We start from the raw sequence: 24438 nt of genomic DNA on the forward strand, positions 1-24438 counted from the left end.
ACTGGTTAAAATACGAAATTGGAAAAATATCAAAACTTAGGATGAGTGTTACACTAAGGCTTGTCCGACTGCCCTCCCTTTCCCCCCCATAGAGCTGACTAAAATATTCAAACTCCACTGGTGCATTCTGGTTAAAGGCAACAGCAAATCTCCCTTTGATTTCCTGAGGAAGTAAAACAGGCCCTGTAACATAGATAGACCCTAATTGTAATAGACCATAAGCATATAGACATTTATTTGTGACAGAACAAAACCAGTCTTCTGTAGAACAGGGAATATTCAGCCTTTCTTCTGTCCAGTTCACAGTTTGGGATAAAACAGACATTCCTTGAACACCCTGTTCAGCACCTGCCTGAGGTATTTGTGCTAAAAGCAGAGCCTGAATTACAGCCCTAAACTGGAATGTTCCCATAATTTACAGGCATTTTCTCATATACTATCCTGTTAGTCTGAGCTCACAGCAGCATCAGCAGTACCTTTTAATAGTATTTTAATAATAGATAATATATTTTGTGAATCAGGTCTGTATTCAATTACAATTTGACCTTCCTAAATGTGATGTGAGGACATTTACATATTTATTGAAGAGCATTGGCACTCTGTATATGTGTTACAGCGTACATCATGCCTTAATAAGGGTTTGAAACTGCAGTATTACAGATGAAGTTTCAAAAGTAATCCTGGAGTGACATCTAACATAAGGAAATGACAGTTAAGATATGCAGACCTTTAATTACTGTATTGCAAAGAACAACAGGCTGGATTCCTTTCCCTAACAATATCTCTGATTCCTCAAGTTTGGGAAATACTGGCATAACCTTTACATAAAACCATAGTTTAATACAGATGTTTATACAAGAGGCAGTTCTGAAATTTCTATAGAAATTGACATGAAGCCAAGATAGAAAAATTATTTTAAAAGTGTGAATAAAGATTATGTCTGAATTTTGTGCCTGTCATAATTTCAAATAAGTCTGAGTATCTGATAGATAATATCTGCCTTCAGGAAGGCCATCCCTACTCACTGTAATATATGACTAAAAAACAGTCTTAGTCAATGGTAAAAAGATGATAGAATGAGAATAGTTTAAACAAAATCTTAATGTGTTTGTCAGCAAATTAGACTCAAGTGTACAGTCCTGGCTAGTAACCTGAGGTTCCAAGTGTAAGCAAATTCCATTAAAACTAAATGGCAGATAGAAACAGTGAGAACCAAGAAATCTGATTTCCAGTTTCCACTTTTTCAAAATCAGTTACATCCAGCTTTCTGCTTTAAGTTGAATGTTAATATCAAAATAGGTGGCGTCAGAATACATCTGTATATCAGGTGTGCTGATTTCCCCCATTAAATCCATTCAACAGCCTATGCTAAAACTCCTTAGATCTAAGCAATTGGGGTTTGATTTTTCATTACTCCTGCTTGTTTATCTCTGCCGTGATTTGTTGGGTGTTAGTAGTAACTTACTAAACGGCAAGTGGTAAAAAGAAATACCTCACCTTTGGTGAGATTCCTGCCTCCTTAAATGTTTGGGTTTGTTTTTTTTTTTTCCCAAGAAATAAATATTATGCCAGAGCTATCTTTATTTTCCCAGACTTATCTTTTTAGGCTGCATACTTCGCATACCTTCATGTAAGTAACGTGACAGAGTAAAAGGGGTTTACAGTGAGTGTGGGCGCAGCACTTGTGCCGCGTTCAGCACCGGGCCGAGGGACAGCTCCGGCCCCGCCGGGCCCCGCCGCCCGCTCCAGCCCCGCTCCCGGCTCGGCTCCCTCGGCCGCCGGCAGTCAGCCCCGCTGCTGCTGGACACGACCTCCCTGTTTGGGTCTGGAGGCTGCGCTGTTTCGCTGTGGGTTGTTGGTTGTTTTTTTTTTTTTTTTTTTTTTCGGGTGTTGTTTGTTTGGGTTTTTTAAATGAAATTCCTGTAAGGCAGCCAATGTTGTTGTGCATGCAAGTAGCACAGAACAGATCTTGCATATGGTCTGCTATGCAAAAGGGTTGGAAACGGCAAGCTCCTTGTCATGACTTCAATGCAAACTTAGAAGAGTCTAGTACATTCATCTAAGTAATAATACTCAGCTTTCACTACCCAAAAATTGGATAGCTAGTACAAAACACAACCTAAATGTAAAAAATATGTCAAAGGTTTAGAACACTTCTGAAGGAGGGCAGGCAGGAACTTTATTAAAGACATCTCATTCATTTTTGATAAATACAGGTGACTTTGCTTGCACACATAAGCAAATTGTTCCATTTAGAAATAATTCTTAGGAGGCCAAAAAGCTATATATAAATAAAGCCTTTAAGATGATTATTTAAGTTAATTTTTTGTGATCATCTGTAAGGGGGTTAAATCTCTCACATTGTTATAGAGCAAAGAAAGTATTAGCTAGATACACTTTTAATTTTCACTGTAAACTACCTTACATTAAAATATTTAATTGATTAAACTAGCCACACTATCATTTCAGGCAGATACTACTTTTTCTGTCAATAATATGACAGTCAAATTCATGGGTTTATCCAATTCCGAGTGAAAAAAAAAAAAAAAGCAATTCACCTACATTTACTCTAGATGTGCCATTTCTTCTACATTAATTCCTAGGGGACAGTTTGCTATTTATCATGAAATAATTGATTTCATGCCTTCAGCTGAAATGGCTTTTTGCTGTTCAACAACAGCAAAAAAAAATCAGAGCTGACTAGATATGGATCTTAATCTGTTAAAAAAAAAAAATTCTTACTAGCTCTGTGCTGATTCAGTATTCAAGGTTGTCTCCACTGACACTGAATTGAATACCTATGTCTCTGCCCAAACTATGAAGACTGTCTTCATCCGTGGCTACTTAAGGTCTCCCATCTTTGCTGGTTTAACAGATGCCCCCAGTATTAGCCTCAACTTTTGCCCATAACGAAGCACAGCAGGTTTTGTCAGGGCTGTGCTAAAGATCAAGCTGATAGTCCCATTGGCAATCCATTTTCTATTACTTGTTCATATTGCAATTTTTCTGGTCTCCAAAATCACCTTTTGTTTGCAATATTTAGTAAATACATCCTGCAAATGTTTGCAGTGTTGTACTTAGTTTTCTACTTTGTACCTAATGTGCCCCTAGTGTTCTAAGAGACTTTAATGGTTCCTGTGTTCAGATTCACAGAGACTCAGCTCATTCCCATATTTGCTATATTACCCACTGAGTTGCCTTATACAAAACCACCTCAATACTCAGCCATAATCAAATTCTCAAACCCATGTTTTACTAAATTCTTATGCTGAAAATCTTGGTGGTGCAAAGCCCAAGGCTACCCTTCCCTAAAGCAATAATCAAGTCATTAAGTAAACACAGTTAGCTCACCCCAGGATGCAGAGGGGTGTATCCTGTTATCCTAATAGCATAAATAAAATAAACAGTAATCTACCTGCAACAGAATGCAGGAGAGATGCATTTTATTGCTATTACTTTAAACCAGAACGATACTTGTAAATCTCAAAGAACAAAATATCCTTTCCTAGGCAGATTTATTCCCTCTGAGATACTAGGTCTTCTAAGGCAAATATTCATCTATGGAATGGGAAGGTCAGCACAAAGTAGTAGAAAGGCTTTGTGAAAAAAATGGAATTTATGCAGTGCTCTCAAGCACGAAGTATATCAGCTACAGAGAAAGGCTTTATGACTGAACTTCTGAAGTGAAGGTTTTGCCAAGACAGAAGCAGTATCTCCAGTCAGGTAAACCTACCTTAGCCAGTTCCAAAATACCTTGCTTGACTACAGCTGTGCTTGGCGAAGTTTGAGTTACCTAGTGGCAAAATCTCAGCTTTAACTACCTGTTATCACCCCTTCCACTAGAATTACCGTGATTATGATCCTCCTGATGTTATCATTGCTAGTCTGCCATGCATACTGGAATTGGCAGGCAGCAAACTCCTACCTGCCTTGAACCTCCTCAGACAGAGACTTGAAGGACACCGCACTACAGAAAAAAAGGTGGTTCCATATGTTGGCTCCCAGTCTGGGTAAGCTTGATAGGACAGCACATCCCTGGACATATGCCACTCCTTAGGTAAAGTCACCACAGAACTTCATGAAACCATAAATAAACATCCAGAAGCACTTGAGTTCACTGTCTTCATAGTCTGTCAAGCTAAATGGGAGACAGAGATTTTTCATCTACTGATGAACTAGTAGACAAATCTCATATCTAAAAATATGACAAGTGTTTATGGGGTTAGTCATGAAATCTAGTCATGAAGTTAATCATGAAAACCTCCTAAATGAGTATTTCTAAAGCTTTTTATGTGAGAGCCATCCCAGTGCAAAGAGACCAAAAGAAAAGACTGTGCATCATTTAGACACCAGATAAATATGACACTGAGAGCTTAACCTTTGTATATGTAGTTAATGTGAGGTTTAATGAATATCCCTGAAAGAGCAATGAAGAACACTCAAATCAGGTCCTTAAAATATTAATAATAATACTTATCTAGGAAAAAGGGGAAAATCAAAGGTCAGAATTCTAAATAATGTCATCAAGGAAGGAGATCAAGAGCAGCAGAGAGAAGCTGTTCAGTGATTACACATGCTGTCAGAGCTATTATCAGATGTGTTCTTGGAAGGGCAACAGTGATAGAGCTGTAGGCTGTACTAAATTTATGTTATTCTGTTAAATTATTCCCCTCTCTTCTTTTCCAAAAATTAAACTCTTTCAGTAACTGGAAATGAATTTTTCCATCACTTGAGACAAGGAGCATTTGCAAACATATACTTCTATTCTTAGATAATTCTCAGTGTTGCAGGACTATTGAGATTGGTTAGATTTGGCATGCTTAAGGTTTGTCATAGCTCCATTGTGTTCCAGTTTGGAGTAAATCCAAGTAGGGTTTGTTTCTATTTGTCTCCTTTTTCATGTCCCATGGCCAAAGGCCTTATGTTAACAAAAAGCATTAGCCAGTTAAGGACTGTACCAAAATGTCTTGCCTTTTGTTGAACTTTTTGAGTGTGGTCTGTTGAAACCTTAGATTCAAAGAAATTTTAAGTCTGTCAGACTGTTCATGATGTGATCTATGACACTCTGATACATGTTGGGAATGCAGAATTACAGGTGTGAGCTGAGTACTGTCCCCTCTGCAAAGCAGCATGATGTAGAATTGTGGGTCAGAAGCAAGAGGTGATGCTTGTAACTGGGAAGTCTCAGGGACACAATGGAGGGAGAAAATTGAGTGACCAGGGAGTGAGATGCTGTACCATGTCCTTGTTCTTCTCCTTTGTGTCACAGAAGAACATTATAATGGCCCCTTCTCCTAAATGTCTGCAGACAGATGTCCTGACTAATCTTAAAATTCATGTAGTAATAGTTAGAGCTGCAAGGTGCCTCAATTTTGTAGTGTTGGCTTTGCTTCTCCAATGTGCATCTCATTTGGATAGTCCCAGATGTCAAGATCAGAATGCACACAGATTCAGACAGATGTACAAGACAGCACTTTTACTGACCAAGAGTTTTTGTCCATTCAGTTGCAAACTCAGTATCACAACCTGAAGACACCTCACGGTAAAGGATGGATGCTGCTGATGTAAACTAATTTCTATAGGCCTCTCATCAAGCCTACCAATAAATATGTCTTCCACCTTCATGGGCTTACTCACTCAGAAAAATGAAAATGTCCATGATCTGACCTTCTGCTCCTGCCAGCATGGCTGTGAGTCTGTGGATTGTGTGGCTGGAGCTGGGAGCTCTGTGCTACGAGCTAAGGACACCTTCATGCAAGATATAGCATGACCTGCAGGCTACAGCACTTGGTAGCTCTCAGGCTGATCTGAAGAACCTACACCAACTCCAAATATCTATCTGCTCAAATCTAGATCAAGACACCTCTTTCTCAAGAGCAGATGTTTCTGAGAATATATAGCTAACTGCCCAAGAAACTTGATACAGTTATCCAGAAGCGTTTCAAAAGCTGAACAACTGCAATTTTTTCTGAGATTTTCTAAAGGCAGAGCTAAAGATACTGCCAGACAAATTTATGTGAAGACAATATCATACATTTAAATGCAGATAGAGAAGAATATGTGACAGCCTGATAATTTTCAGTGTCTGTGGAGGCTAGAAATTTGAAAAGTATGAGACTGTATTGCTGTTTATTATTTAAATGGTCTAGATTCTATCCTAGATCTCACCCCAGAAAAAAGAAAAGACTAAGGAAACACCATTTTAATAGAGTCTTACCTGATTCTGATGCCATGAAGATTTTCTGCCTTTTCTTTTATACCTCTGCTATACCTTTTTACAACTTCTGTATTCTTAGTGCTTTTTGCCTGCATTCTTGGACTTGTTTGTTAAGCTAGGAGACAAAACATTTTAGAAGCTTCGTAGTTAGGGATCAGTGTGCTCCAGACCCCAGGGCCCTCTCCAGAACACATCCTGTAAACCAAGATAGAACCATCCAGGGGAAGGCTCCTTGGGGAGGGGGGCTCACTTGAGCCTCTCATTGGGGAATCTTTGATAGATATGCTAATTAGTAAGACCTGTAATGTTATACCCGAGCTTTGGGGGCACTTGGTGGGGTGCATCTCGATGCATATGACCTGGTGGTGCACCTAAGGATCCTTACAACAAATACCAAGGTAAAATCCCTTTTCCCCTTCTAACTGTGTATGACTCCTGATTTTAAGACCAGGAAAAGGCATCAATTCCATACTGAAACCTGTATTAATCAAACATACTCTACTGGCTGATCAGTAGGACTCAACTGAAATTCCCCTCAGCAGCTATATTTTAGTGTGAACCTGATGCATACTTTTTCTCTGCTGTACATAAAAATTACACTGGCATGTCAGTTCTAGCAGAAGCCTTTTCACATATCATTTCACATATTGTATCAGTTGTTGCAGAACAGCAAGGAACAATTTGAAGGCTATTCCATTACACCTTTATTTTCTGCCTCAGTTGTATGCCCATTTTATGCAGAATTCCTCACACTGCTGGCAGTAGTAACCAATGAGATGGTGCACAGGAAAAAAAAGCCACTTTTTAGTGGCAGTTTAATACTGGGAAACAAATACATTTTCAGGAGATTGCTACCAGTCTTGCCCCCAAAAACTGAGAAACAACAGCATCTGGGGAAGGCTGTTAAGATGGCATCATTAACTCAAGGAATGTTTTACTATTCATTGCATCAACAGATTCAAATGTTTCATATCCAGCCCATAAGAAAGAAATTTAAATCTGTCCATTCTTTTAGGAAAAAAAATGCCATTTATAAGGAAATATTTTTAAAGTTTAAGAGGATCTGGATTTTTATGTGCTTTTGTAGTACCATAGCTAAATGACATAACCTGTCAGAATCTGTCATTTAACAGATATTCTGAAATGTAGGTTAAAAATAGTATGTCAAGAACTGTGGTCATAGATTAATTACTTGGAGTATGCAAATTTTCCAGGCATTTCAGTCCAGAATACAGTTTCAGAAACATTATGTAATAAACAGGAAGGTCTGCTGGGAAATATTCAGTCCGTGGTGGTTTCTTTACTCTTCTGTATCAGCATAACCAGCCTAGCAGATTGCTACAGATCTTCCTTATAAACTCTGTGCTTCTGTTAATACAATCTGTATCTGTTCAATGAGAATTTACCAGCATAGTACTATTAGCAAAGTGCTCTTTCTGTAGACTCAGAATAGAGAGTTCTTTTCTTCTTCTTTTTCTCATAGTTGCTCTTGTTCTTCCAAGTTTTCCCCTGGCATTTTTTTGCCTAATGAGTTGTGAAATCTAATCAATTGCAATAATTAAAACATACTGTGTGTGGAATGATGCACTGTTTTAATTACACAAAAAAGTCCCAAACAAATAAAAGCTTGAGATTCTTACATTAGAAGAAACCAAACTACTTTATTTTGCTGTAAATTTTTTTCACCAGGAACAAACTCATGCTTGCAGATGATACAATGAAACACTAAAAATTCCAGGCTTGCTATACTGCATATTTTATTCAAAAAGCTGGGAGAGTTCAGGCTTTTGTGTTACCAGCATAGGAAGGAATGGCTGGAACAAACAGATAGATGCTTGCTTTCAATAAAACACCCTGGGTGGCAACTCCGAACAGCAAAGTTCTGTGTCCAAGATGCATAAAATACATGGAGTTTTAGCAATGTCACATGGTGTAAGAGGGGGTGCTATTCACTGACTCACCCCTTTTCTAGGATCTTTTGTATGCTGGTGAACATTTAGGCATAAAATAAATTCCTTATGGCAGACCAAAATGCCAGTGTTTCTTAATTAAAATGAGTTTGATGAAAGTTGGGCAGATACATTCTTACACTTGTCTTTTTTTTTAAGAATAATGCATGTCAAGTAATTGGGTCCTGGTATTATACCGCTTTTTCCAATCCTGTTATTTGCATTCTGATTCTGGCCCCAATGAGGCTCCATCAGCTTGACAGAAACTGCAAGCTCAACAATTCAGACCTGTGCCTTGTTCATTTGTTCTGTAAATTCTGAAAGTATAATTATGTTATTGAGTATTTTAGAGAACTCAAGCCTGCATTAGCTATTTCACAGTCATTTAGGTGAAGTGGATAACCTAGTACACCTTATTTAAGCTTCCAACTTTATTACAGTGAAATATGATACAGGCGACTTTCACAGTTTGAAAGGTAGTCATTGGTCTCTTATAGTGTTGCCTTTTGTCTGCCTCAGTCATAGCTACAAATTTCATTAATCAGCCCTGCCTACATACGCACTGTTACTGCCCTCATTCTTTACTAAAATTGGTTTCTTTTGCTGATGTTGGTAGCAGAAGTTTTAAAGGAAGGTATATCCCACCTAAATAGGATAGTTTAACCTGAGGATGTTTTCTGAATGGGCTGTAAGAAGGACAAAGACAGATGGTCCACAACTCACTTGTCAGGAGAAATTAATGGATCTCATTTCTCCAATAAATATAGTTACCAAAAAAAACCCGAAAAAAACCAAACCAAAACCAAAACAGGCCCAGAAGCACTGGTAGAGAAAAATTCAAATAAAGATGTTTCAATACCTTAGAATATGAAAGATGATAGCTGTATACTTGTTCTGTACTATTAGCAGCTGGAAAAGGCCAAAGATAGCACAGAAGATGTAAGTACAACATGATGCCAAATGCACACCTCACACCATGAGCAACTGCAGTTTGTGCATAGAGAGCTGAATATCTGCTTGATAACCCACAGATGAAGCAAGTTTACTGCTATTTTTCTCAAAGCTACAGTGAGGTGGCCTTTCTATCTCTAGAGCCATTATCACCACTGTGACCAGTCTCTCTGCATCTACTCTTCACACTTGCATTCTTCTTAGCTGCATTTAATTCTTCTTGGGTGTTCCAGAAATTTTTTCAGACTTAGTGTGTCCTTGAAACATCACCAAATGGATTTAACAGTACCATTTCTGAGAAATTAGAGTAAATGCTTTTATGAATAAGCTTAAACTGAGCTTTAAAGCAGAAAACAACTTATTTTAGTATTTCTAATAAAAACCTGGATTTAATTATGACTTCCAATGAAAACAATATATTTTTTCCAAGTGTTATAATAATTTTTGTATCATTTTAACACTTTGCTCGCTGTCTCAAAGCTGCTCATATTCCTTAGGGTATAAATAACTAAAATTTCTGGCAAAGCCATGAGGTTCTCTGATATTCACTTTTTTTCTCATAATATTGGTTCTGTAAAAGACAATGACCAGCTATTCCAGACAAAGTGGAAGGCTGTGAGGTGTGGAGATGCCTGAATTTTATCAAAATGGCTTTTTTCCATCATAGGGCAGTTTATGCAGAACCAGGCCAGCTGGAGACAGATGGGGTTCACCCATCTAAAAGGGGAAAAAGGATTCTAGCAGGTCTGATTGAGAGGGCTTTAAACTAGGTTTGAAGGGGGATAGGACCAGGCTCGCTAGAGATGAGCCTGGGGGCAGCATGCCAGTGTTGGGGGTGAAATCAATAGCCCACCTGAAGTGCATGTACACCACTGCACACAGTATGGATAACAAACAGGAGGAGCTGGAAGCCATCATGCAGCAGCAGAGCTATGATGTAGTTGCCATCACGGAAACATGGTGGAAACACTCACATGAATGGAGTGTGGCAATGGATGGTTATAAGCTCTTCAGAAGGAACAGGTGAGGAAGGAGAGGTGGTGGGGTGGCTCTGTACGTTAGGGAGTGTTTCAACTGTATAAAGCTCAAGAACAGACAGTTGGAGGTTGGCCAAGGTGACACACATCTACAAGAAGGGTCAGAAGAATGGTCCAGGGAACTACAGGCCTCTCAGCCTGACCTCAATGCTGGGGAAGGTTATGGAACAGAATATCTTGCAGGCAATCACACATCACAAACAGTAAAACTAGGGGATCAGGTCTAGACAGAGTGGGTTTAGGAAAGGCAGGTCCTGCCTGACCAACCTGATCTCCTTTTATGACCAGGAGACCTGCCTAGTGGATGAGGGAAAGGCTGTGGATGCTGTCTACCTGGACTTCAATAAAGCCTTTGATACTGTCTCCCACAGCATTCTCCAGAAGCTGGCAGCCCATGGCTTGGACAGATGTGCTCTTCATTGGGTTAAAACTGGCTGGATGGCTGGGTCCAGGGAGTGGTGGTTAATCATCCAGCTGGCACCTGGTTACTAGTGGGGCTTTCCAAGGCTCAGTATTGAGGCCAGTCCTGTTTAATATTTTTATCTATGATCTGAACGAGGGGATCGAGTGCACCCTCAGTCAGTTTGCAGACAACACAATGCTGGGCAGGAGTGTTGATCTGCTGGAGGGCAGGAAGGCTCTGTAAAGGGATCTGGGCAAGCTGAACTGATGGGCCAAGGCCAGCTGTATAAGGTTCAACAAGACAAAATACTGGGTCCTGCACTTTGGTCACAACAACCTCATGTAGTGCTCTAGACATGGGAAAGAGTTGCTGGAAGGTTGTCCAGTGGAAAAGGACCCGGGAGTGCTATTCAACAGCAGGCTGAACATGAGCCAGCAGTGTGCCCTGGTGGCCAAGACCACCAATGGCATCCTGCCTTTTATCAGCAATAGTGTGGACCAGGGCAGTGATCATCCCCCCTGTACTTGGTACTTGTGAGGCCATACCTGGAATCCTGTGTTCAGTTCTGGGCCCCTCACTACAAGAAAGACTTTGAGGTGCTGGAGCTTGTCCAGAGGAGGACAACAAAGCTGGCGAAGGGTCTGGAGCACAAGTCTTGTGATGAGCAGCTGAGGGAGCTGGGCATGTTTAGCCTGGAGAAAAGGAGGCTCAGGAGAGACCTTATCACTCTCTAGAGCTGCCTGAAAGGAGGTTGTAGCCATGTGGAGGTCAGGCTGTTCTCCCAGGCAACCAGTGGCAGGATGAGAGGATATGGCCTCAAGCTGTGCCAGGGAAGGTTCAGGTTGAACATTAGGAAGTATTTCTTCACTCAAAGGGTTGTCAGGCATTTGAACAGGGTGCCTAAGGAGTCAGCAGGTCTTGAAGTGTTCAAGAAACAACTGGTGTGGCACTTCGTGCTATGGTTTAGTTGGTATGGCGGTGTTCGGTCAAACATTGGACTTGATGGTCTTGGAGCTCTCTTTCAACCTTAATGTTTCCATGATTCTGTGATTCTGTGATTCTATGATTCTATGAAAATGAGTGACAAAATATATTATAAAACCTATCTCCTTAGACAGAAAGCAAAATTTTATTTCTTGGAGGTCTTTGTCTACTTACACATTTTAATAATTATGAGAAACTCGGTTCACCTTCATACTACTTACTTTTTAACATCTTGGTCTCAACCTAATTCAGGATCAATATCTTCAATCGCTGTAGCATCTGAAATTTGTCCAGACATGACAATTCAGCAGGACTAGTCTCCTGAACAATGCTTCCTTAACTTCTTAACTTTGACTTTCAGCTCATAAATTTATGCCTGCCTAGGAAAGTGTGCACTATGTAGTACTGAATTACCATCTTACACATGGTGTTCCCCAATCAATTCTCCACACTGTATAAAGTTTTACATAATTACAATTAATGCATAAAATTCTTAATGGTCTGCACATTAGCAGGAACTATATATCCTTCACTTGGTGACTTGCAGTAATAAATATCACCTCCTGTTGTATTTTTAAAATGGTAAGACCAGTCGTGGCTTGCTTTCTGAAATGAATTGGCTTACTGCAGGCAGTAAAGCAATCACGTTTTGACCATGTCTAAGATGAGTCTAATGTTTTATCTGTGCAAAATTCAAAACAATGAAACAAAATAATGAATGCAGTAGCCAAAACAGCTTCCACCATTCTGTGTTTATTTGACACATGCACATTTGAAAGGATTTAATCAAACCCTAACAAGTACACTTGTATCAGTCTAACTAAAACATTGTTTATTTTGTTTTACAGATTTTGGCCATTGTGTCCATTCTGTTCATCGTCCTGTCCACTATTGCTTTGTCTCTTAACACACTGCCAGAACTTCAAGTAATAGATGAATTTGGGCAGCCAAATGACAACCCTCAGCTAGCACACGTTGAAGCTGTGTGTATTGCTTGGTTTACCATGGAGTATCTTTTGCGTTTTCTGTCCTCACCAAATAAGTGGAAGTTCTTCAAAGGCCCATTAAATGTCATTGACTTACTGGCTATCTTGCCGTACTATGTCACCATTTTCCTCACAGAGTCCAATAAAAGTGTCCTGCAATTCCAAAACGTCAGACGTGTGGTTCAGATATTTCGAATTATGAGGATCCTAAGGATTCTTAAGCTCGCCAGACATTCAACAGGCCTTCAGTCTTTAGGCTTTACACTCAGGCGGAGTTATAATGAATTGGGCTTGTTAATATTATTTTTAGCCATGGGAATAATGATATTTTCAAGTCTTGTATTCTTTGCTGAAAAGGATGAGGATGCTACAAAATTTACAAGTATTCCTGCGTCATTCTGGTGGGCAACAATCACTATGACTACTGTAGGATATGGTGACATTTATCCTAAGACCTTATTAGGTAAAATAGTTGGAGGACTTTGCTGTATCGCTGGAGTGCTGGTCATAGCCCTGCCCATACCAATTATTGTGAACAATTTCTCAGAGTTTTATAAGGAGCAAAAAAGACAGGAGAAGGCAATTAAGAGGAGAGAAGCACTTGAGCGAGCTAAAAGAAATGGCAGTATTGTCTCCATGAATCTAAAAGATGCCTTTGCTCGCAGTATGGAAATGATAGATGTAGCAGTAGATTCAGGAAAGCTTGGAGAACCACTCAATCCAAAGGAGACACCTGACAACAGCCACCTGTCCCCAAGCCGGTGGAAATGGGCCAGAAGGACAATGTCTGAAACAAGCTCAAACAAATCTTATGAAAACAAGTACCAAGAAGTTAGTCAACAAGACTCCCAGGAGCAATTAAATAATGCTGCAGCTTCCTCCAGCCCACAGCACCTCAGTGCCCAAAAACTGGAGATGCTGTATAATGAAATTACTAAAACTCAGTCTCAGCCTAATCTTAATGCTGGTTACCAAGACCAGTCAGCAAAGCCACCCATGTATGAGGAAGAAATAGAAATGGAAGAAGTTATAGGGCAGAGAGATCCATTGCCAGCTGGGCCCACCGACATCGTAATGGACATGAGAAGCACATCCAGTATTGACAGTTTTGCCAGTTGTGCAACTGACTTCACGGAAACAGAGAGGTCTCCCCTATCTCTGTTTCCTGGCTCTCACTTGCAAATGAGATTTCCAGCTGATGCTGTTAATATGGAAGAAAACCAAAGAGCAAGAAGTTCTCAGTTTATACCATTTGCAAAAGACAGAGGATTTTCTCCAACTGATGTCACCTTTGACTATAATCCAATCAACAGACCTGTTACCAGTGATGGCAGTGGGTCCCAAACTGTTTCACATGGTCATTTTCATTTTGATACTGCCATGGAAAGCCCCAAAAGTTCCCTGAAAGGTAGCAACCCATTAAAATCTAGATCCCTTAAAGTTAATTTTAAAGACAATAGAGGTGGTGCTCCACATACTCCACCAAGCACCGCAAGGCCACTGCCAGTGACAGCAGGAGCAGACTTCACACAGGCTACCCCTCAGCACATCAGCACCATTCTCCTAGAAGAAAATTCCCCCCAGGGTGAACGACCTGTACTTGGTGCCGATGCATCTGCACTTTGTCAGGGACCTGCTAAAAAATCATCCCCTCTCTTTCCCAAACAAAAAATTTTCACTTTCCCTTCAAAAGAGAGGAGGAGCTTCACTGAAATAGACACTGGAGAAGAAGAAGAGTTTATGGAGCTACATGGTATGAAACATGAGAAAAAACAGGATATCAAGACAAATTGCTGTGGGGATAAACACAGTGATGGCAACAATTTAACAGGGGAGCCACAGGTCACCTCTTCACCCAAAAGCATGAGCCACAACTGTACTCAAGACATTTACCATGCTGTGGGTGAGGTAAAGCCAGACAGTAACCAAGAAGGTCACAAAATGGAAAACCATTTATTTGCTCCAGAAATTCATTCAAGTCCAGGAGAAACTGGTTATTGTCCCACACGTGAAACTAGCATGTGACTAGTTACAGAAGCAATAAAAATACCTTTTCTTAAAACACAGTTAGTAATGCCTATGAACTAAAACATGGAAAGCCTCAACAAAGTGCATAAAATGTTATTTTTGCATGGCATGAAGAGTTGTTTAGTTTAAATACTGTTTAATTAAAAAAAAAGACTGCTTTTTGTAACAAACTGAAAAAACAGGGAAAAAATTACTCAAGAATGGTGAACACAATAAAGAGGGCTCTATTAGGAGCCAGTGGTCTGCAACATCTGACATTTTTGATCCTTTCATTTATGATTGTAGACAGGTTTGGAACTCTTTTAACATTTTTTTTCCTCGGTTACAATGAATTTTAGAATTTGCACATGAAAGGATGAAATGTCAATGCATGCATTCATAAAGATCTGAAACAAGGTGCTTTGAGCTTGCAAAATGCATATACTTGTAAATAGTTTGGGGTTGGGGGGAAAGCTACTGTTAACAAGGATTTATGGAAAAAGCATTTCCTGGGACACAGGTACTTCCTTCACAGCGTGCTGCCTGGAGGTTTTGTACAGACTTATGTTGCAAAATTGCAACTTCTACTTAAAGCATCTCACGTATCTTGCTTTCTGTTAAAAAGCTCATGAGTATATCTGTTAATTAAGGACGACAGTTTATCTTTAGTTTATCTGTGCTGTAAATCATGATGGGTTTTTTTTATTTGCAGAACTTCAGTTATTGCTTTTGTCAGCTTAATTAATGATCCTGTGAGGAAAAGAAAAGATTTAATGACCAGAACTTGAAGCATTTGATATTTTTATAGAAAACTGCCAACATTTCATAACTGAGAAAAAAAAAGTTCCATTTCAAAATTTAAAAATCAGCATTATTTCCGTGGCAATAAATAGTGCCAAACAGGCTATACAGATATATCCAAAAGTGTTCAACTTCCTAGAATATAATTTGGTATTAAAAAAATATTTCCCACACTCTTATATTTCCTTTAACACTATTTGCTTCTACCTGATCTTTGATCTCTTACCTTTTTTCCTCCATGCAGTGCTCATACTTCAGTAATGGCAATGTTGTTGAAGTTGTTATGGTGTAAGGACATAAGAGACAAGGTTTGTAGGGGAAAGTGGTACCTTTTGTTATCATAAATCATATAGATGGAGAAAAAGAGGCTTCAAGTACATGTGATTTGCCTCAGGTCTTCCATACTCCAAGGCTTGTCTGTGTTTTTCAGTTCAATCATTTGGACTGACAGAAGATACCACTCGACTCACCAAACATGCCTCAACCCATCCTTCCATAGCTGTTCTGAAATGGAGTATAGGATTTCCACTATACTTAAATAAAGGAAAACGTCAATCATTCCACTGACAACTGCCAAAGCATCTTTCATTCCTCTGATTTCTCCAGCTTTGTAAAAGAAAGATGCTGAACCAAAGCCTTCATTACAAAGTAACCATCTAACCACCGTCTCGAAAAAGCTATTTTTTATTTTATCCAGAATCCATAGCTTCCTATGCTATAATATATTAAAAAAAGCTTATAGACTGCTTTAATTCCCTAAATCATAAAAAGTTTATTCAATTCATGAATTCTAATCATAAGCAGATGTATGCAGTTACACAGACATGTTCTACAAAATGTTCCCTTTTTTTTATTTTAGGAAGACTTACAAGTACTCTAGACCAACCAATGCATGGTTTGGAACAGCAGGCTTCTACTTACCATAGGGACCTAGGTTAATTTTTACTCATGTCTTTTTCTGTTGCTTGAATAAGTAACAACCAGGCACCTAAAGCATTTAGTCTAAAGGGACAAGCATTTTTTTTGCAACATTGCCCTTTGCTTGAAATGGCTGGGTCGATGCCACAGACATCACTCAAGCCTGGCATATAGAAAAGAGGCAAGTTTGAACAGCTCCAAAATATTGATCCTGGTGGCTGGGCCAAACAATGAGCACAGCACAATCATTCAGTTGGGTTTTTTTAAAGTTTTCTCTATTTCCCTAAGTTTTCTTATTTCTGTAACAAGAGAATATTGAGGTGTCTCTTCAGTCATTTGAATAACTGAGAATGTCTTTTTTTTCAAACAATGTCTGGTCATTAATTCTCAAAATAAATATTATTTTTTTTTGTCTTTAATTGCAGTTCATTTCAACTTGTTGCTGCATTCAGTTTTATGTATTTATATGGTATTCTGCATAACAATTTTCAATCATGTTGTGTCTCACTGTCCCAAAACTTAGCTTTTTAGTATTTTATGGTCATTAATCTTCTACATTTATTTTTTAGTTTCTAGATCTTTTCGGTGACTAAAACTAAATGCCAGTCAATTTTTATATGCCTGAAGTGTTGGTTTGTCTTTTCTATGTGCAGTTTTATGAAATCACATGGGCCTGTTCGATCTGCCTTTACATCCTAGTGAACTATGAAGTCCAAATTAAGACCAAATGGGACCTGGTCCCATGCTCTGGATCCACAGAAAATTCCCATTCAAGAAAATGATGTTGTTCTGGCAAGACTGAGGTCTGTGTCGTTCCTTCTGTGTGCTTTTTCTCCCAGGTGACCCTTATTCTTTGGAAAAGCCCCCTTAGACCTATGCCACTCGATGGAAGGGGAGGAGTCCAGCCATAGGGAACGTATTGCAGGAACAGAGATTTAATTCCTTAAGCTCTCCTGAGCTAAACTTCATGTAAACCTGATTCTGGCCCATTAAAATCACTAAAAATTTAAAAGGGGTAAAGTCAAGGCCTCAATCCTTGTACAGATTAATCTCCCCTGAAACCAATGGGAGTCTGGTGGAAAAAGGGACTAACTGAAATATAAATGAGAAGGACAGTAGTCTCTCCCTCTTGGTGAAAATCAACAGGAGCTTTAACTATATAAATCACATGAAAGACCAGGCCCTTATTTGCTGCTGTATTTTAAATGTTTTCAGAGAAGCACATTTATTTTGAAAGCAAAAGAAATGCAATTCACTTTATTAACAGATGCTTTATTTTTTTGAAATACTAGAAGCAAAATGATTAAGCTTTAGAAGTGATTTTGGTATCATTTTGTTATCTACTTTTGACTAAGCTGAAAACTATTTCCAGAAGCACAGGTTTAGTCACGTGGTTTTTCCAGTCTTGACTGCATACACAGGATCCACCTCTGAATACCTAACCTGTGTAATTCCTGATTAAAACATCTACTTGAGCAGTTGCAGGACTGGATCTAGCTTTCTGTCAAGTACAGCAGGTGTAAGAAGTGCAGGCCAGGATCACTTCATTCATCATGAGTTGATATGAAGCAAATTATGCAAAATTACACAAATATATTTTTCTGGTTTTCTAAAACTTTGAAGCCATTTCAGACTTATTACCCATTCACCACAGTAAGGGGAGAATGTGTCTGGGTTCTGGAGTCAGTCTCTACTGACAGCTGTGCAATTTTGAAACAACTTAAGGAGTCTTAGGAAGAAGTGACTCCTTTGTGCACCTGAAAGGGGTCTGACTCCTCGCATCACTGAAAAATGAAGAATGTTCAGGGAGATAGCTTTGCAATTCATCTATTTTTTATATTTTTTTACTAACTGCAGAATCCTGAATCAAAGTTTTAATTCCTTTTCAATGAAGAAACCAAATGCACATATTTAAAAAATGTTCACAGAGTAATTAGAAGAGTTTTTGAGTAATAGTCACATTAATCCAAATCTAGGTGGGGGGTGGGGGGAATAATATATCGCACAAACTGCAAAGGAAGTTCCTACAGGAAAGCTGTTTACAGGGAAAGTATCTTATGTGCAGAATGTAACATGGTGTAGGAAGTTTTTGCACTACCGAATTTATATAAAATACACTTTTTTAAATGAAAACACAAAAGGCCTTTTAATGCTACATTGTATAGAATATAGAAGCCTCTGTGCTAATGCAGCAATGTAATGCACTGTGTCCTCACTTCACAATTGGTCTCAAAATTCAAACATTAGTGATGTTAGAGAGGTGATATCTGATCTAACGCTAGAGCAACGGACATGAAGAGCCTTTCAGCACACTATTATGTAACCCAAAGTGTGTACAGACAGTTGTATTTTTGCTTATAACATTCATAAATCAAAACAACAATTGGCTTCAGGAGTTGTTTCCTAACAGGTAATACTGGGCAATGTATTTGTATTCCTTGAAAAACAGTGAGTTCTTTTAAAAGTAGACCTCTTCCCCTACGTGTTGACTGAGCTTCTGTTTCCTTCAATGTTTACCTTCAAGTTATTTAATTAACTGCTTCAACCTCCTCTAAACCTCGGTCCCATACAAAAGACAGTTGTCTTTTTGAAGCTCTATTGCAAATACAGTCAGACTGGTAAAAATGTCCAGGGCTTAACTGATTGGCTTTTACATTCAAATAATTTTTGAATCACTTGGATAGAAAATAAATATTTTGATCATGCAAAAATATTTTAGAAGCAGAAAAATGCAACGAATATCCTTTTTTTTTCAAAGTAGCCAGCACAGATCAAGCAAGAAATGCAAATGCAACAAAGGGGAAAGAAGGGCAGAAAACTGTAAGTAAACAAGGCATGTTTAAGTGAACTATATAAAAAGAGATATAATAAAACATATGTAAAGGAAGCCTTGCTCACACTAAATGAGGTAAAAAATGCCAGTAGCAAAAGATTTAATTCCACTCCTACTCCATTGTAATTTTTAACCTAGCACCAACAGGTTCAGTGATGCTATTATCCACTTGCCTGCCACATTAACATCTGATCTGTAATTGTTTTTCAGAAGACTTTCCTGAAAAATAAGATACCACTGTTGCTGTCCTTATTAATCTTTGGATCTCTTCCCATTGCCCTCCAAATATCAACCTTCTCTTGGGCATGGTCAGAAGGCAACCCACAAGATGATAGGTGTGTCTTGTTTGTCAGGAAAGTGCTTTGGTAGTGTGGTGCAAATGGCCAGATGAACTCTGTTGCATTTGAACCAAGGAACAAGAACTGAGTGTCACTTCTCCCCGTTTTCTAGTTGTAAAGTACTCTGAATTCTCCAGTGTCCCCACAGCGTCCCCATCCTTCATACAAGAGCTTTCAGTGTTCTTGAAAGAACTTTTTTAAAAGCATTTGACTGGCAAATGCTATTAAGAGAGCCATCAGGCTAAGTGTGAATATTTGTCTCTTGTCCAACATGGTTTTATTAGTGGCACTCAGCTTTAACTCCTGCTGAAATGCTTTCTAAAATGGATCAGGTGTTCTGGGAGCCAAACCCTTTGCAGGTCCTCTGTCAGTTTCCTTAACAAAAGAAGGTTAGCTAACTGGCAGGCAAAAAGGAAACAAAACTTTTGTTTGCATTGTGTGATGGTTTCTTGTTCAGTGATCATACACTATGGGACATCTGCAGGTGGGGTAATGTACTTGTCTTTGTATTTATTTTGTTGCAGGTTTAAACAGTATTTTTTTAAAATGCTGAGTTATGTATGTAGAAAGTATTACCCTTTAGTAAAATGGAGATTTCTTCCAAAACAGCAGTGATTCTTTATAGTCTTATATTATTATTGAATGATATTTAGTTTTCTTTTATGACACCTAACGCCGATCCTGATGAATACCACTATGGAACAAGGAAGTTACACACAAATATTACTGCTCTTTTTACTTAAAAGTAGTCAAAAAACATGGTATTAGCTAACATTTGATCCAAAAAAGATGATTATCCTAATTATAGCTATCAACTGAACAGAATGGTGACCTGTCATCACCTTAGACACTGACTGTAGTCCTGTGATTAACATAAACCATGAATCTAAGAGCAGTCCGTGCCATTAATTTAATAAGAGTAATTTTTTAACTCAAGTAACTATTTAAATACATATTTAACATCAGCAAGAGTAATTACACTTCTAAATCTGGAAGTCTATGACTATGTTTACACTGGCATCTTAGAGGAAATTAGGAGAGCTCTCGACATGAATCTCTCAGCTACCCCCGCTTCTCATGCTTTGGTTTCCACAACCAAGCAATCTACACCATGTAAATTGGACGACTTTTAGATGAAGCTGAACCAGAAGACTTCTTCCATGAGGGCACCAGATGTGCTGCAGGCAGGACAAAGCATTGGGGCCCTGGTACCAGATGAGAGCCAGTCCAAAAATTGCACCCTGATACATGTAGTGCAAACTCTCAGCACAACTGTTTTCCTCAAAAAATCTGCTCATATTGTTCGACTTGCTAATGTAGACATAGATCTCTACCATGACTACTGTCTTCAGCCCATGTAGCTCTTGGCTAAATCCCTTATTCAAGCAAATTTTGCCATTTTCATCAGTGGTATTGCATAAAAAAAGCAATATGTAGCCAAAGATTAAATTGTTCCCAGTGCATTCCCCAAGTTAACCCACATAAAATAATTTAAACAATAAAAACTTGATAACCTTTGTATAGTTGTGTTTTGTAGTTTGGATAAAACTCCATACACTGCATATTTCTACCGTCAATTTATGCTAAAGTTGGTGTTACATTTGATGAAGACAGTACAGATAGCACTAGACTGACTTACTCCAAAATCAGTGGAATGATTAAACTGGTTACAAGTAGCTTTATTTCACTTAACAGTAACACTTACTTTATACTGGTATGAATAAAAGCAAATTGCTGTGCATTGATGGAGGATCAGAAGCCCAGCCTGAGTATTTTGTGCCAATTTGCCATGTTCAGATATCTTCCTATTTGGATCACCAGCTGAAATTTATTTAAATTGAGGAACTAGTAGGGTTTTGATTGTGTGCTTAGTTGCTCTGATGTCTGGGACATACCTTGTAGGGTAACAAAAGGAAAAAAAGCCTATTCCTTATCTTACTTCTTTTAACCATTTCAAGGTGGAGGACATAAGTCTTGTAGTGATATTTTTGCTCTAAGTTTTGCTCAGATAGCATCCCTCTGTGGAGGTTCAGAATACAAACATTTAGGCCTGTTCTTGAAGTCCTTAAGCAGAACGCCAGTGGGAATTCTGCCTGTATAAAGCTTAAGGATGGAGCAATATATTATAGCATTAGGCAAAAGGAACAGTTTCTAACACATTACAAAATACATTTTAAAAAAATTTTATAAACCTACTGTTGGGGACAATCATGGGTACTTCTGCTCATATGCAGAGTTCTGGATTTCTGTGTCTAAATTATCAGAGTCTGCAGAGTTTTACCTGTACAACCCTTTCAACAATCAAAGGAGCCATGCTGATAAGCTGAAACATGGAGGGATTAGTGTATAAAGAAGCTGAGCATTGAATACGTAGCCTATTGCTTTAAGATCACTGTAAATATCAGATTAAATATGTACTAATTCATGTTTATACATTATTACTGTGTTAGTTTCATAGATACAGTAGCATGACTATTATTAGTTTTATGGAGTTTAATGAACTTTACTTTGTATTCCTCTGTGAATGCTCTGAATGCTGCAAACAAAAAAAGCACAACAGTATTTTTTCAAGTTCTCTTGGGGCAATAGCAGTGTCTTCACTATTGTTCAGTTTTACAGATTTAGCAACATTTCATCATACATTGCTCTATGAATAACGTATCTTTCTTTAAAAGTACTGTCACTAGGAGATAAAAGTATATGTGATAAGTCTTGTCTAATCTCATTCATCTGCCTTTACAAAATGCCCCAGACATTTTGTGGGAGAATATGCTGCTTTTGCTTCATGCATTGTTTGTATTTGGGGGTGGGGCAGGGGAATAATAGGGCATTTTGCAATGGTAATTGCATCAAACACGCTTTTTTTCATTATTATTGTATTTGTTAGAAACATTTTGATTTCGTTTCTGTAGATAAAACTTTGACAATAGCTTTATTTTTTCAACTAACCATTTGATTTCATTAGACTAATAACTTCTCACATTTAGTGGTATTCGTATCAATGTTTCCATATCAGCTGCATTTTAACTTCATAAAAAAGGAAATGTGGTTATTATTTTTGTCATACTAGATTTTGCTGATCAACTAAGTATTTCTGCACCAATCTACATATTAATATGCATGTTGTAGTCTGTACAATTGTTCAACATCAAAATATCTGTTTAATTTATGTCAAATGTCTGTAAAATAAATGCATTGTTCTCCATTTCAGTCTGATAGAATAAGCAGGATAGTAAATAAATGTGTAAATGAATCATTTGTGTCTCATTTCAGTTCTCTTCATGAAACCGCTTTACATTGAACATTGCATATATACCAAAACAATAATCCATAGTGTCTCTAGATGTCATTACTTAACAAAGTTATACAGGAATCTCTGACAATGTGTACAGAAATTAATCACTCACTATGCAAATAAAAACAGAATCCATTATTTTTTTAAAAAAATTAAATGTAGTGATTCTAAGCCTTTTCTTCCCTCTCTGTTCAGAATTACTGTTAATTACTACTCACACTGTCATAGATACAAAGCCTCAAATGACCTTACAAGAGTGAGTAAACAGTATTGCCTGCAGGATGGAAAGCAGAAGCATAGAAAGATTTAGCAGCCTTTTTTTTTGGCTAGTCAAACCTAGGTACCTCAGCCTAATATTCAGGCATAGTGGATAAACCAATTTCTTGTCCAGGAGAAACTTTAGGTTATAGTGGAAATTATTTTACTCCTTTAAGATGGGTCAGGAAAATAACAGATTTTTTTTTTTACAAGCAAGGTTTGGCTGCAAATCCACCTATAATGGAGCATCTTTACCATCCAGAAGATACGGAATATAATTCCCTCATCTTCAAATTAGAAAGCTATTTTTTAATGTTAACATCTGAACAGCACTGCAATGAAATAAAAATGGAAGTCCAAGTTCGTCCCTTTGGTGACCATGTTGATTACAGTTTTTATGAGAGAGCATAGAGACACTTTAGTTTCACAACCTCACTGTGCTATACATCACTTAATACACCATTCACTGCACTGCAGAACTTCAGCTTTTAATCTAAGGGTTCCCTCTATGAATGTGCAGCACTGCCCATAAATCTAAATCTGTTCAATCTTTCTATTCTACCTCAAACACATTCCCAACTTCCTTTTTCCTTTAAAGAACAAACAAACAAACAAACAAACAAACACATCCTTCTTATTGCTCGTCCAAATCTTTTCTTGGCATTCATCTAAATAATTGCATTTTAAGGAAAGGATTTGGGGGGTTATATATAATTCAATAACCAATCAGTCTGCAGCCCACACATCTAATCATGGTACCCAAGAGTATTTGCAAAAACTTCAGTTTTACATGCACATTCCAGCTGCCACATGGTTCCATCCTGCAGCAAGACTCTGGCCTCTTCAGGTTTTGGTTGTGCAGAAAGAAGACTAAGTCACATAGGAGAAAAAAAGTGGAATCATTTTCCAAAAAGCACTGGTTAGTCAAGGGACCAAGATACACCACTGTAGTTCCTAGCTCAACATCTCTTCAATCATGCCATGAGTTTAGGAAATCTTTCCGTTTTCCCATTTCATCTTTTCCCATCTTCTCCTCTCCCTCCTTTCTTTCTTGTGGAGCACATTTCAAAAAACAGTCCAGAACCCCAGCATCTCATCCCAGATCCAAAGCAGCCTATGAAAGAAAGTGACTCAATGCTAGAGAGAAAATAAAATATAGAAAATATCCACTATTTTATTGGTGCAATCTGACCTATTGCTGAACATGCAGCTAGAAAGCCGGAAAAGTATTTTATGATAACCTGCAAGTGTGATAGGTGGTTGGGATTAGGTCCTAAAGACAGAAATATTCTTGGCAGACCGGGAATAGAGCAGGTCAATAGAGATCATACTGACAAAATACTGAAATAGCACTAGGTTACCACAAAAAGTACCCTGCCATAATCTATTCAGAGAAAAAAAAAAATCACTAGCATTTCTAGATATAAATATTAGGAAAGTAAACAACCTAAATATTGGGGA

The 24438-nt window shown here is 38.3% G+C and overlaps 1 protein-coding gene across 1 annotated transcript in view; it reads left to right on the plus strand.

The window, feature by feature from the left end:
• KCNB2 (potassium voltage-gated channel subfamily B member 2) overlaps positions 1–14552 on the plus strand; it is a 167131-nt gene extending 152579 nt beyond the window's left edge. The window contains exon 2 of the mRNA XM_069006005.1: positions 12390–14552. Coding sequence (XP_068862106.1) covers positions 12390–14552 — 2163 coding nt within the window. The remainder of the gene's footprint in view (positions 1–12389) is intronic.
• Positions 14553–24438: the final 9886 nt, after the last annotated feature.

This window comes from Aphelocoma coerulescens, chromosome 2 (assembly GCF_041296385.1).
Source record: "Aphelocoma coerulescens isolate FSJ_1873_10779 chromosome 2, UR_Acoe_1.0, whole genome shotgun sequence".
Taxonomy (NCBI): domain Eukaryota; kingdom Metazoa; phylum Chordata; class Aves; order Passeriformes; family Corvidae; genus Aphelocoma; species Aphelocoma coerulescens.